Genomic DNA, 14,937 nt, shown 5'->3' with positions numbered 1-14,937 from the left:
GAGACAATGGGCAGGGGAGCATGCCTCTTCTCAGGCCTCTGGCTTCGGATGCCAGTGCAGCCAGGGCCCGCCTCACCCCTCGGAGGAGGTCCTGCCAGGCAGCCCTCCTTGTTGGTCCCAGCCTGCAGCTGCTTCCTGCCATTGCCAAGCTCCGGGTTGTCCGAGCTGCCCGATTCCGCCTCCGGCTACCCCACCACCTTTGCTGCCCCTCCCCCGCTCCCCACACCCCGGCCACGTCGGGTCCCCACCGCGTGTAGGTCGTCTGCCCCGCTCAACCCAGATCCACCTCTCCTCTTCGCCGTCACACCCCCCTCCTCCGCTGCCCAGCTCTGCTCTCTCCGGCCCCGGCCAGACCACGAAGAGACCACACACCACAGGCAGGTTGGAGGCTGTTTCTTTATACAAAGGTAATCAACACTATGGATCCATCAGCATGCTGCTGTGGCTCACGCGGCCCACCTCACCGCCCCTGGGGCAACAAGGCCAGGGCGGGGGCTGGGCCACTGTAGGGGAGAAATACTACACGGGCCCGGGGACTGCCCGGCAGGGCAGCTGGGAGCTCCCGAAGAGTAGACACAGACAAGCGGGCACTGGAACTAAGAGCACCACACACAAGGGGAGGAAACGCAGAGTTAGGATTGGCTGCTGGCAGTCGCTGCCGACCCTCACCTCCCAGGCCTTCTCTGGGAGGCAGGGCGGCAGGTGGGAGGGGCCCCGGAGCCCAGAAGCCCGGATGTGCCACTACGAAAACTACGTGACTTCAGGTGACTGCAGAGCGTCTCACCCTCCAGGTCTGTAAACTGGTGACGCTAAATCGCACTTCACAAAGTTGTCGTGAGGATGAACAGGGTTGAAATAGGATATATATCAAAATACTCGACACAGAGCCTGGCACATAGAGGTGTTTGATAAATAATTTTTTGTCAAGAAAATCTTAGCTCAGCTCGGAGAGGACCTTCTTCAGAAAGCCAAGATGGGAGAGAACTTCCCTAGAGATTCCCTATCAGGGGATCAGGACCCTTGAGCACTCCTTGGAGCCCGCAGCTGCTGGAGCAGCCAGGGCCCCAGAATACACAGTGCCAGGGCAGTTGAGAGGGGTGGGGGGCTGAACCCCCAGGGAGGCACCTGCGGTAGCCGGGTAGACACCGGAGGAGTTAGGGGTTGTGCCAAAATGGTTCTGTACGTAACACAGGCCGGAGGCCGGCTGGTATGGAGGCAGGCTGGGCATGTGCCCGGGAGTGCAGGCTGGCCAGGGGGCTAGTTTCTGGCCACTGGCATGCTGCATCTGGGCGACAGGGTGGCTCGGGGACAGGTGAGGGTGGCCACTCTGCGTGGGGTAGGAGCCGGGCACAGGGTTCAGCCTGGAAAGGAACAAGAGAGAAAACGGTCATTCCCATGGTGATGCCAAAGCCCCCCAGCTGTCATCGTACATGAGAAAAGCTTGGGATCACCGTACCACTTTATAGGACAACATGCTTTGGCCATTTTCTATAACTAGCTCTGAGCACCAAGTGGGGAGGAAGGTTAATCTCAGCCGGTCAGGAAATGCCCTGAGAGGGAAGCGCCCATTCACAGGCCTGCAGTGAGCCTGTAGGATGAAGGGACGCTGAGCTCCTAAGGCCACCTGAGGTGGAACCGCCTCACAGACTTTGCCACCCAGATGAGATGAAGGTGGGACCAGATCACGGCCGTCAGTGTGCCTGTGGCCAGCTCAGCAATTGCACCCAAAGAGAATAGACCAACCTCTAAGGGAGGAAGGGCAGGAGGGCTCTAATGGGTAACACGGGGCTTGGGCCCAGGCCCTGTCTGCTGTGAGGTTTTCTACCTGTGGCTTCAGGAATGAAGACTCATAGCTCAAAGTCCTGGCCGGCAGGAACCATCGAGCCAGATGTCTGGAGCTGCCCATGCAGAGATTAAAGACCCCACCACAGACCATGTGGCTAGGACCACGAATGGAGACACAGCCTGAACTTCGGCGCAGTTCCAAATATGGACAATGACTGCCAATACCACTGATGTTTGTGGTGGATGATTGCACTGAATCTGTAGATATTTCAGTTAGAACTTGATTTTATGGGGTGCCTGGATGGCTCAGTCAGTTAAGTATGTGACTTTGGCTCAGGTCATGATCTCATGGTTTGTAAATTCGAGCCTTGCATCAGACTCTGTGCTGACGGCTCGGGGCCTAGAGCCTGCTTCCGATTCTGTCTGTCTCCCTCTCTGCTCCTGCACTGCTTGCACACACTCTCTCTCTCTCAAAAATAAACATCAAAAAAATTTTTAAAAAGAACCTGATTTTACAAATCAGCTGTTTAAGTACAGGAACAAAGCACTTAATGGCACTTCTGGGATTCTTAAGAATATAGAGGATTTGGGGGGCACCTGGGTGGCTCAGTCGGTTAAGCGGCTGACTTCAGCTCAGGTCATGATCTCACGGTCTGTGAGTTCGAGCCCCGCGTCGGGCCCTGTGCTGACAGTTCAGATCCTGGAGCCTGTTTCAGATTCTGTGTCTCCCTCTCTCTGACCCTCCCCTGTTCATGCTCTCTCACTGTCTCAAAAATAAATAAAACGTTAAAAAAAAAAAAAAAAGAACAGAGGATTTGGGCCACCAGAAGTTCTGCAAGAGCCTCCAAGGACGCAAAGTTGTCCAGACCGCGTAACTGCCAAGACAAACACACATGTTGTCATGCCAGTGTCCCCGTCAGGCCATCGGAAACATCACTTTCTGTCCCGGGTGCCTGTACCAGGCCAGGATAACGAGGAACCGTATGCCATGCCATGTGAGGAACGCGGAAAGGACTGGGGGATCATCACCTCCCTGACCCGGATCTGCCTGCCATGATGAAACAGAATCAGATGTACCACCCAAGTGTCCCAGTTACAGAGAGGCAGCTGCGCTTCAGCATGGGAGAACTTTCTCATTCATGATGAGCTCCCAGCCGGGAGGGGGGTGTAAGTTCATGCCAGGTGACCACCCTCAGCTGTCTGAAAGGAGGGTTCCCTCACAGGGTGCAAGTCTGCACCCAAAGGCCCCTTAAGTCCCCTCTCGAGTTTATGAGAACAATGAAAAGCCTACAAGGCACAATACACCTAAATTTCAACACTCTCCCCCACATTTAGACCCCAGGGATCACCTGCCTGAAGCAAACTGGGTGCATGCGCATTTCTAGTTTTCCCAGTACTCCCCAGCAGTGCCCTCCCCTGCCAATGTCCCCCTTTTTTAGGAAATGGTCAAAGGGCCCTGAGCTGGTGAAGGCCAGGGGCATCCACCTCCTGAAATCAGCTACAAAGAGCAGCTTCCAAGTCAACCGAAACCCTGCATCTAGGTCGGCCCAGAGCGCAGAATCTATTCCACAGCTGGTTGAAGGTAGAAAAGGGCCGTTGGCAAAGCATCTGAACTTCACAGTGAGTTGTTTCCTCTGGGGAGGCCACTGAAGGAAAGAAAACTTCCTACGTGGTAAAGTCTAAGCATGGAGGCAGCCACAAGCCAGAAGTGGGGAACAGTGGAAAGGGGGTGAATTGGGCCCGGAAGAAGCGACCTTAGTTCAAGACTGGGCTCTCCTATCCCCCTGACACCTAGAGAAAGACTCTCAAACTCCTTGGTCCTCTTCTCTGGTAGGAAGGAGTGAGACTACATGGGCCTGGGCGGCTTGCCTGGCACCTTCCGTGGAGTGAGCCTGGACAGAAGACTGGAAACCTCACCTCCTGCCGGGTGGCCAAGAAAACTCTGCCTCTCAGGCCCTGTGCTGTTTCACGTCCAAGCCACCTCATCAGCTGTGTGTGGACTGTCTGCTTCTTACCAGGGCTCCCTGCCAGGGCCCGGCTGGACCTGTGCAGGGTGCTCGTCGGCGCGGAGGGCTGGTGACAACGCTAGATGGGGCCACTCCCTCCCACAGTCTGTCACAGGTCAGTCAGGATGACGTATGAAGGCTTTTCCCATTCTGGCTGGCCAGAGTCCCGAGTGCTCGGACGACATTTGTGCATGCGCGTTCTGGGCCTGGACCTGCCCACACCCTGGTCCTTTCTCCCATGATACTGAGCCAGCCACACTCTCTCTACAAGCCCTGGAATTGCTTGAAGAATAAGCTCCAAGAATTCTGTAACTTACTTCCGGCTGTGGGCTGCCCTTCTTTCGGCTGAAGAGCCCGAGATGTACTTGAACACCGAAATCCTCCTCATCAGGCTGAAGGGGAACTTCTGGTCGAGCTTCAGGGCTACTCGCTCTGAGAGGTCGATGGAGTAGCAGTAGGTGAGGCCATCTGAGGTCGACATATTAAGTGAAATTGGAGGCAGCTCGAGGGAGGCGGGCCGGACACTCCTCACAGAGTACAGGTTCCCACGTTTATTCTGCAGGGGGATTAGCGCTCATTCTGCCACCAGCCTGAGCTCCGGGGAAACCAAGAGTTGAGTTTCTGTTCCCTGCACCTCAGAGGGAACATGAACCAACCGTCGGGGGAGGCAGGGGGTGGGGGTGGGGGGGGCCGATCGGTGCCGACACCTCACCCAGCCCATCCCTTGAGCCCTGTCATTCCTGCAACCCGTCAAGCTGGCACACGCCTCTGTGCCTGCAGTGGGATGAGGCAGGAGGCTGTCCCAGCACCCTCTGGGAGGACTGACATCTTGTACTTTGTCCCCAAACAGAAGGCACCTTGCCTCAACGTGACCAAGTGAGCTTCACGTGGGCCTCTTCGGCAGCAATTTCCCCCACACTGTCACCGCCCCAAACAAGTGGTGTGACGGCACTCTGGCCGTCTGGCCCGTGTCAACCCACCACTGCCTAGGCAGTCATAAAGATTCAGCTTTTGTCCGTCTGTCCACCCATCCATCTTTTTGGCAAATGTTTACTGAACATCTGTTACTTCCAGGAACTAAGAAATGAGGAGTGCCAGGCAAGGGGTAAGTCACTAGGGTAGGGTCAGTAGGGATAAGAAAGGGATTATCCGGAAGACCAGGCTGGGGACCCTAAGCTAGTCTAGGGAGATCAAGACGACTTTCTCTAGGAAGGGACATGCATGCTGAACTCTAAGGGGGGGGGCAGCAGTAGCTGGGAGAGGGTGGGGATGGAGGGAAGGCTGTAGGGAAGCACCGAGAATGTTCCTCAAGCCAGCGCTCCTCGCTGGAATGTGAGCAAGACAGTTCTTTGTGGGGCTCGACTGTTTCCCTCGGCAGCTCCGGCCACCGGCGACTAAGGGGCAGTAGCACCTAGTGTTTGTGACAACCAAAAGTGCCCCCTGCGTGTTACTAAATTCTTTCAGGGAGGAGTACATCTCCAAATGCTGAGTTCCAGCATTAACCGATGCTGTGAAGGAGTTCAAAGTTGTCGCGGCTGATGACTTCAGTATGACCTCAAAGGTCTGTTCTGCCTCTGACTCTGCTGAAGTCCCAATGCCAGACTGGTCCTCCCACCATAGATAACTGTGAGCCAGGATACAACATTTTACACACTTGCCTTCAGACTTTGAGTGGCAAACACTGCCAGACTGTGATACCTACGAAAAGGGAAACAATTAAGTGAGCCTCAAGATGGAACTGGCTTTCAGCCTGGAGGCACTTTCCAAACTACAGCATCCGAAGGGGAATCCAAGCAGAGAAGAGCTTTTTTTTTCTTTTTTTCTGAATTGAAGAGATAGTTAAAGAATTCAGAGAGGAAAAAGGGCCTGGGATTTCCAGATCAGAGTAACGGAGAGAAGGGAGGTGCTCTGGGAAGGAGCTCCAGAAACATGCATGGGGTTCCCCGAGTCTTTAGCTGAATGCCCATGTGCACACCCACAGGCCAAGACGCCTCAAGCCAGGCAAAGAACAGCTACTGAGCTACTGAGGGAACAACTCTCCGGGAGCTGTTCGCTTAACAACAGGGAGCTCACAGGGGGCAGGGACATGCTCGAGTTCTAACCACACAGGGGAAAGAGACCTCGCTGACACCAGGGCATTCAGACGAGACTTCCAAAAAGGTAATGCCTTGCCAAATAAACGAACTGCCTATCAGGAAAAAAATCAACACTTGTTATAAAAAAGAAAAAAAAACACAACTCGGCCCCTGATACCACAGCATTCACAGTGTCTAGTGTAAACTAAAAGATTACAAGACGCGTGAAGAAGCAAGAAAGTGGGTCCATTATCAGCAGGAAAATCTGTCAAAAACAGATCCAGAAATGACAGACATGATGGTGTTAACAGACAAAATGTTTTAAAATAGCTACTATAAATAGCTATTTTACAAACAGCTACTATATGGAAGTATATGAAGGGTTTAAAGGAAAACACAATGAAGGAACAGATGAAGAATCCCAATATGGAAATGAAAACTATATATATATAAAAAAAAGAACCTCCTGAGCTGAAATATACAACATGAGGGGGAAAAAACCCAAGCAGATGGGTTTAACAGCTGGGCACACACTGAAGAAAAAGAGATCACCCAGCTGGAAGGCAATGGAATAGAAATTATCCAAACTGAAATGGAGAGGGGGAAGAAAGCTAAAAAAAAAATACAAAATAAACAGAGCCTCAGGGACCCACTGAACAATACTAAGTAGTCTAACATATGTTTAACTGGCACCCTGGAAGAAGTGGGGAAAGTAGAAGAGAAAAAAATGCTTGGAGACATAATGAGGATAATTTTTTTAGACTTGTATGAAAACTGTAAACTCACAGATCCAAGATCCAATGACCAACTACAAGCAAGGGAAACAAAGAAAATCACTCCAAAGGTACATGATAATTAAACAGCTGAAAACCAATGATAAAAAACTGTGAAAGAAGCCAGAGGAAAACAATGAATTATACAGGGAAAACAATAAAAATGATTACTGCCTCCTCATGATAAAAGAATATAAACCAGGAGTAATGCAATGACATCTTTAAAAGTGAAAGAAGATCAGAGAAGGCCAGAATTCTGTATGTGGTGAAATAAAGGCATTTTCAGAGCACTGAAAGCTGAGAGAATTTGTCACCAGTGTACCTACTGGGGGGTACGGGTATGAAGGGAGGTTCTTCAGGCAAAAGAAAAATGATACCAGATGGAAACTTGGATCCACACAAAAGAATGAAGAGAATCAGAAATGGCAAGTATGTGAGTAAACGCTGCTTTTTTAAATTAAAAAATATATGACTGTTTGAAACAAAAGTAATAGCAATGTAGGGGTATCTGGGTGGCTCAGTTGGTTAAGCGTCCAACTTTAGCTCAGGTCATGATCTCATGGTTCATGAGTTCAAGACGTGCGTTGGGCTCTGTGCTGACAGCTCAGAGCCTGGAGCCTGCTTCAGATTCTGTGTCTCCCTCTCTCTCTGCCCCTCCCCTGCTTGCACTCTCTCTCTCAAAAATAAATAAACATTAAAAAATGCACATCTTAAAATTTTTTTAAAGTAATAGCAATGTATTGTGAAGTTTATAACACGTATGACAACAGTAGAAATAAAATGTAGGACAATAACAACACAAAGAATGAAAAGAAGGAAAACAGAAACACAATTCCGTGAGATTCTTCAGTTACATACAACGTGGTATATAATCTGTAAGTAGTCTGTGATAAATTAAAAATGTATATTGTAAACTCTACAGCAACCACTAAAAAATAAGACGAAGAGGTATAGTTAATAGCAAACACAGCAAACCCATAAGAGTCTATCTTTAAATATGAGATACCAAAAAAAATATTCTGTTGAAGTTAGGAAAAGAGGGAAAAAAAGGCACGAAGAACATTTGGGACAAAGAAAAAACAAAAAGCAAGCAGGTAGACTTAACCCCAACCATATCAATAATTATACTAAATGCACATGAGCTAACTGTACCATTTAAAAGGCAGAGATAGACTGGAGAACCAACTATATGCTATCTACAAGAAACATGTTTGGTTTTTATTTTTTTAATGTTTACTTATTTTGAAAGAGAGCATGAGGGGTGGGGAGAGAGAGAGAGAGAGAGAGAGAGAGAGAGAGAGAGAGAGAGGGAGAAAGAGAGAATCCCAAGCAGTCTCTGTGCTATCAGCACAGAGCCCAACATGGGGCTGGATCCCATGAACCATGAGCAACATGAGATCATAACCTGAATCAAAATCAAGAGTTGGGTATATGGGGCACCTGGATGGCTCAGTCAGTCAAGCGTCCAAATCTTGATTTCAGCTCAGGTCATGATCTCACAGTTGGTTGAGTTTGAGCACTGCATGGGCTCTGTGCTGACAATACAGAGCCTGCTTGGGATTCTGTCTTCCTCTTTCTTTGCTCCTCTCCTGCTTGTACTGTCTCTCTCAAAATAAATAAGCTTAAGAAAAAGAGTTTTCTTTAAACAGTTGGGTGCTTAACCAACTGAGCCACCCAGGCACCCCAAGAAATATGTGTTAAATTTAAAGACACAGGGGCACCTGGGTGGCTCAGTTGGTTAAGCGCCCAACTCTTGGTTTTGGCTCAGGTCATGATCTCACGGTGTGTGGTTTGAGCCCCGTGTTGGGCTCTGTGCTGACAGCGTGGAGCCTGCTTGAGATTCTCTGTCTCCCTCTCTCTCCTCCCTCTCTCTCTCCTCCCCCCTCCCGCTCATTATCTCTATTTCCTAAAATAGGTAAATAAACATTAAAAAAAAAATTAAAGACATAAACATATCAAAACTATAAAGATGGAGGGGTGCCTGGGTGGCTCAGTCAGTGAAATGTCCAACTTTTGGTTTTGGTTCAGGTCGTGAGTTCGAGTCCCACATTGGCTCTGCACTGACAGTGTGGAGCTCACTTCAGATCCGGTCTCCCTCGCTCTTTGCCCCTCCCCCACTCATGCTCTTGCTCCCTTTCTTGAAAATACATAAACATTAAAAAAGATCTATAAAGGGGCGCCTGGGTGGCGCAGTCGGTTAAGTGTCCGACTTCAGCTCAGGTCACGATCTCACGGTCCGTGAGTTCAAGCCCCGCGTCGGGCTCTGGGCTGATGGCTCAGGGCCTGGAGCCTGCTTCTGATTCTGTGTCTCCTTCTCTCTCTGCCCCTCCCCCCTTCATGCTCTGTCTCTCTCTGTCTCAAAAATAAATAAAAACGTTAAAAAAAAAAATAATGAGAATAAAAAAGATCTATAAAGATGGAGATATACATATACCCTATAAGTCCTAATTTTAAGAAAGAAAGGTAGAATTACATAGTAATATCAGCTAACAAAGAGTCTGGAACAAAGAATATTACCAGAGACTAAAATTGTCCATTTCACAATGATAAAGGGTGAATTCATCAAGATGACATAATAATCCGAGATATGTATGCATCCAATAAGACCTTCGATACACTTGAAGCAAAAACTGACAAGAATTCCAAGGAAAAAATAGATAAATCCACAACTTTAGTTGGAGATTTCAACAGTCCCCTTTCAGTAACTGACAGAACAAGTGCAAGTGTATAGAAGGCTAGAATAAGACCAACACCTTGACCTAACGGACATAAATGGAACACTACACCAACCGCAGAATGCACATTCTTCTCACACACAGAACGTTCACCAAGATATATCAAATGCTGAGCCAGAAAATAATTTAAAAGGACTACAATCTGCAAAAGAATGCGCTCTGACCTTTTGAAAGGAAATTAGAAATCATCAACAAAAAGAAATGTGAAAAGGCACCAAAAATGTAGAAAGTAAGCAACTCACTTGTAAATAACCCTTGGGTCTACGAAAAAATCCTAAGGAAAATTAGAAAATACTTTTAACCCATTAAAAATGAAAAGACAACATCAAAATTCGTGGGATGCAGCTAAAGCAGTGCTTACAGAAGAGTTTATAGCTTTAAATTTTCATATTAGAAAAAAAGGTCTGGGGCGCCTGGTAGCTCAGTTGGTTAAACTTCCGACTTCAGCTTGGGTCATATCTCATGGTTCATGGGTTCGAGCCCCATGTCAGGCTCTGTGCTGACAGCTTAGAGCCTGGAGCCTGCTTTGGATCCTGTGTCTCCCTCTCTCTCTGCCCCTCCCCTGCTTGCGTTCTCTCTCTCTCTCAAAAATAAACAAACATTAAAAACATTTTTTTAATTAAAAAAAGGTTCAAAATAAATGAATTAAATTTTTAAAATAAGATAAATAAGAACTATGTGATCAATGTATATTTACCTACCCTAATAGCTTATAGAATCACGCATTGAAAGAGATTTTAGAGGGTGCCTGGGTGGCTTAGGGGGTTAAACAAACCACCCTTGATTTTGGCTCAGGTCATGATCTCACGGTTCATGAGTTCGAGCCCCGTGTCCGGCTCTGTGCTGCTTGGGATTCTCTCTCCCTCTCTCTCTGTCCCTCCCCTGCTCAAGCACTCTCTTGCTCTTAAAATAAACTGAAAGAAAAGAAAAATATTTTAAGAATGTACCTTATTCAACCTCCAACACTAACCATTTCTAATGCTGAAGAAAGTAACCCCCTGGAGGCACCTGGCGCCTCAGCTGGTACAGCATGAGACTCTTGATCTCGGGACTGTGAGTTCAAGCCTCAGGTTGGGCATACAGATCACTTAAAAAAATGTTTTGTTTTGTTTAATTTTTTTTTTTTTTAACGTTTGTTTATTTTTGAGACAGAGAGAGACAGAGCATGAACAGGGCAGGGTCAGAGAGAGGGAGACACAGAATCTGAAACAGGCTCCAGGCTCTGAGCTGTCAGCACAGAGCCCGACGCGGGGCTCGAACTCACGGACCGTGAGATCATGACCTGAGCCGAAGTCGGACGCTTAACTGACCGAGCCACCCAGGCACCCCAAAAAATGTTTTTTTAAATAATAAAGAAAGGTAACCCACATTGTATTTTAGAATGCCCCCCCCCCCCACCCCTGCAACGGCCAGAATATTTATACAAGGGTTGTAAGGCTTATCCTAAGTTTTTAACCACCCATAGGACCCTGGCTGTCTTTAAAAAATTTTCTACTGGGGGGCGCCTGGATGGCTCAGTCAGTTAAGCGTCCGACTTGGGCTCAGGTCATGATCTCATGGTTCACGAGTTCGAGCCCCGTGTCAAATTCTGTGCTGACAGCTTGGAGCCTGGAGCCTGCTTTGGATTCTGTGTGTGTGTGTGTGTGTGTGTGTGTGTGTGTGTCTTTCTCTCTGCCCCTCCCCGACATGCATGCAGAGAGAAAGAGCTCTCTCCCTCTCAGAAACGAACATTAAAAATAAATTTTAAACACTGTTTCTTCTGACAAAAAGACTAAACCCAACCCAACCCAACCCAAACAAACCTATTTCCTATTCCTTTCATGGAACATCTCCAGCTCATGGGTATCTCAGATTCTTCCCATGAAAACTCATGTCATAACTAGCCAAACGTAGGGTTTATGCCTCCATTTACAAGGAAGAAAAAACCTCAAGTCAGAATATTTCACTAACTGGCAATGCTATGCTGGCATGAAAAGAAAGCTAGCTATGTTGACACTTTCCAGGCGGCAAAATTCTGGCCCAGAGAAGGGAAGGGACCGCCCCAAGACCACATGGGTTTCAAAGCTGAAGTTCAAACCTGGATTGCCTACACCTGAGCCCACGGCTCTACCTCCGCCCTCCGCCCAGACCCTCCACCGTGGTTCACCGCTTGCCACGTCACCACCCTACAGTTCCCTTCCACGAAGGATACATGTCAGCCCAATCCCAAGTCCGCAGACATTACTGAGGAAGGAGGTCTGGGGAATGAGCCAGGAGGCACAGAGCAGGAGCCACGGCACCAGCATCGAGGGCACAACCATGCCGAAGACCAGGGCCCTCCTCATCCGAGAGCGGACAGAGTTGACGCCCAGCATGGCAAAAGCCACTGGGGTGAAGCCTCTGGCATCCTCCACCTCCCCCAGCTTCGAAAGCGATGACACGGCTTCAAACGACAGGAAGATGATAGCAGAGAAGATGGCGAAGATCACGGTGAAGAAGCAATGGCGGACGGTGCCCACGGTTCTCTCGAAATTGCCAGCAAAGCGCCAGATGATGACAGCACCGCAGAGCAGGGAGATTGGATTCTCGTAGACAAAGATGTAGGTCACCAGCCTGTAGACTGCGGAGGGGACAGACAGGGTTAGAGGCCTGACCGCGAGGGGCTCTACCGGAGGGAAAGCCAGGCTACAAGCCACCTCGGGAAGGGGGGTGGCAGGCTGTCAGCACCAGAGCAAATCAGCCAGGAGCCATGAAAGGCAGTGGGAGACAGCACTGAAGGACCCAAGACTCAAAGCAGAAGCGTGACATCCAGTCCTTGCTCTTCCCCAGACCTGGAGCAAGTCTGTGACTGGCTTCCAAGTGGGGGGAAAAAAATGACACTTTTTAGCATGGGATGGTCTTGGAATTTGTTAACGTGCTTCATAATCCTTTTTAATTTTTTATTTTAGGCTTTAATACTGACCTATCTCACCGGGCAGTTTGAGGGTTAATTAATTGTAACAGCTTCAGGGTGGATTGAGTGGGTATCACTTAACACTCTGTGTGCCAGTCTCCTCGGCTGTAATCCTGACCTCTCCTTCCATAGTGGCTGTTCAGAGAAGAAAAAAGGGACCATGAATTATTTTGCACCTGCAACGATTATAAAACTATCACTAATAAAATATAGAACTCAGACATCTTTCTTCAAAGTGCGTACCCAACCTTACAGGTAGAGCAATGCTTTATGGCAGTAAGACAGCAAAGAATACTACTCCTATTTTTCTAAAAGCAGTCACTTCTTATGTACTTTTATGTCCCCCCAGTCCCCCCACACTAAAGTGAAGGAGGGAACTGGTGAGGTAGTAGTAATACTGAACCTTGGAGGCCTAAAGGCTTGAAGTGGAATCTTGGCTCGGTCATGTCCAGGCTGGCTGAAGCTCAGTCAAGTCATGGGCCCTGCGAGCTTCGGTTTCTTCATTTAAAATGATAGCACTACAGGGGCGCCTGGGTAGCTCAGTCGGTTAAGCGTCCGACTTCGGCTCGGGTCACGATCTCGCGGTCCATGAGTTCGAGCCCCGCGTCGGGCTCTGGGCTGATGGCCCAGGGCCTGGAGCCTGCTTCCGATTCTGTGTCTCCCTCTCTCTCTGCCCCTCCCCCCTTCACGCTCTGTCTCTCTCTGTCTCAAAAATAAATAAAATGTTAAAAAAAAGATTAAAAAAAATAAAAAATAAAATGATAGCATTACATCTGAGGACTTCAAAGGTCTCTTATCTGTCAGATACTCACATGCCCATGAACCCCACACTCAGAGAAGCTGTGAGCTAAAGGGACAAAGGGGGAGCTCGGTTTACACTGACCTCTTAAATATCTCTGAGGATGCGCTCTGTGTATCCAGGGTGGTGGTGGGGAACAGTTTTTGATTTGAACAGGGAGGCAACCATATACCTCAGGCCATCTCTATAAAATTTCATGATCTGATGAGTACTTTATGATTTGTTGAAACCATTCCAAGTATAAACTGAAATTCCAAGTATAAATGTGAAGATTCTAGAAGTTACTCTATATGATTTGGGTATCATAGTACACGCCCAAGGCTCCAGTTCCCAAACATCATACAATAAAAAACCCGTGTTCCTGTCTCAATTGCAAGACTTAATAGCTCTGCGGTTCCCTATTGACGCCTGTTTCACCTAAATAACGGGGAATAATAAAGCCTACGTCACAGGATGGAGATTAAAGCTCATGAGTGTGTGCTTTGCAAAACAACAAAAGCTATACAAATTTCCCATTTTCCTCCCCAGAAAAGAACGGGGAAGAGACAAAGACTACGAATGTCTCTCATGAGCGGATGTTTATATTCAATCACCTAGAGAAAACAAACACCTTTCCCAAGGCATAAGATGCCTCCCCCCCTCCCATGAGCTGGGAGTAGGGAGTCAGGATTAAGATACACGCAAGTAAGCAGAAGACATTCTAAACCCCAAAGAGGCCAGGACGCTTATAGAGGGTGGCCACAGAGGATGCTTAAGTGTCCTGATGAAGGCGAGAGAGACATTTTTTGCCAGTGGGGAGGCTAGGAGGTGTGTATGCGACGGGACAGGGAGAGGAAACAATCCTTCTCCTCGGAGAGCGAGCAATGGGTGAACGAAGCCGGTTTGCTAGCGAATGGGTGTGGGGCCTTAACCAGGCCGGTGGCGCCAGGGTAGGGAACAAATTCGGGTAGGTTAGGACTACAGATGGAGTAATGGGAAGATGGGACTCTGGAGGGACAACGACGCGGGATACGGGACTGGTTCTCAGGATGGGGAGAATGACGCTGCGGATGGAGTGGCCGGAGGTGTAGCCCGCGGCTCGGGCACTGGGAGCGCCGGGGGCGGTGGGAGGAAGAGGGCTGGCCCCGCGGCCCGGCCCCGCCCCTGCTTGCTCACCTTGCCAGTTGCGCAGGGCCTCGGACCGCAGCGAGAGGCCCGAGGGCGCCAGGGGCGGTTGCAGCAGGAACAGGCGGGGCCCGGACACCAGCAGCGAGAGCAGCGCGGTGAAGAAGGTGGCGGATGGCACCTCGGGACACAAGGACCAGCTCCGAGACCCGGGCTCCGAGACCACCATGGCCGCCATCGTGCCTGCGCCACGCCTCGGCGCCGGCTGGTCCTGGGCTCCTTCCGCCTCCCTACGGCTGTCTCCCCTGGCAACAGCGGCGGCGGTGGCCGGAAGCCCCGCCTCCTCACGGCCCCGCCCCGCGTCGAGCTGTCCATTCCGCTCGCGCCGCCAGCCTCCCGCGCGCGCTGGCCGCCGAGAGTCGGAGCAGCGCCCTCTGGCGTGCAACCCTGGGGCCCCGCGCAGGTGCACTGCCGGGACCAATTGGGGGACGCGGGTTTGAATTCCATCGCCTCGTCTCCAGAGACTTAATGATTACAGTGTCTTGCGGTTTACAGAGCTCTTTCACTCACACGCACACACGCACACACATGCACCTGCCTTATCTGTGCTTATCCTCATTATACCGATGAGGAAACTGAGGTCTAAGGAGGGCCCTGAGCAATTCAGTTGAGTAGCCGACAGAATTCGAACTCAGATCCTCCCACTACTAGGCCCATAATTGGCTGGG

The 14,937-nt window shown here is 49.5% G+C and overlaps 1 protein-coding gene across 2 annotated transcripts; it reads right to left on the bottom strand.

Moving 5' to 3' along the window:
• Positions 1 to 382: 382 nt before the first annotated feature.
• RHBDD2 (rhomboid domain containing 2) lies at positions 383 to 14,528 on the bottom strand. 2 transcript variants are annotated; one of them, XM_053213184.1, is made up of 5 exons: positions 14,261 to 14,401; positions 12,316 to 12,441; positions 11,566 to 11,973; positions 4,109 to 4,259; positions 383 to 1,361 (listed from the first exon to the last, which is right to left on the bottom strand). In XM_053213184.1, exons 3-5 carry the CDS (start codon positions 11,726 to 11,728, stop codon positions 1,004 to 1,006), a joined length of 672 nt encoding a protein of 223 aa, XP_053069159.1. In that variant the 5' UTR covers positions 11,729 to 11,973; positions 12,316 to 12,441; positions 14,261 to 14,401; the 3' UTR covers positions 383 to 1,003. The 2 variants fall into 2 exon arrangements, with proteins under 2 accessions (XP_053069159.1, XP_014934281.1); XM_015078795.3 differs by lacking the exon at positions 12,316 to 12,441 and having other exon boundaries at positions 14,261 to 14,528.
• Between the last annotated feature and the right edge of the window lie 409 nt (positions 14,529 to 14,937).

Source organism: Acinonyx jubatus, chromosome E3, assembly GCF_027475565.1.
Source record: "Acinonyx jubatus isolate Ajub_Pintada_27869175 chromosome E3, VMU_Ajub_asm_v1.0, whole genome shotgun sequence".
NCBI lineage: Eukaryota > Metazoa > Chordata > Mammalia > Carnivora > Felidae > Acinonyx > Acinonyx jubatus.
This window is presented reverse-complemented; position numbering and strand designations above follow the sequence as displayed.

Bases quoted from the DNA above. Each gene is read 5' to 3' on its own strand.
- RHBDD2 (XM_015078795.3), bottom strand. From the start codon at position 14,447: ATGGCGGCCATGGTGGTCTCGGAGCCCGGGTCTCGGAGCTGGTCCTTG. The intron at 11,974-14,260 runs GTGAGCAAGCAG...TCCCCTCCGCAG, and splicing joins GGCCCTGCGCAACTGGCAAG to TCTACAGGCTGGTGACCTAC. The intron at 1,362-4,108 runs GTAAGTTACAGA...GTTCCTTTCCAG, and splicing joins AGGGCAGCCCACAGCCGGAA to GCTGAACCCTGTGCCCGGCT.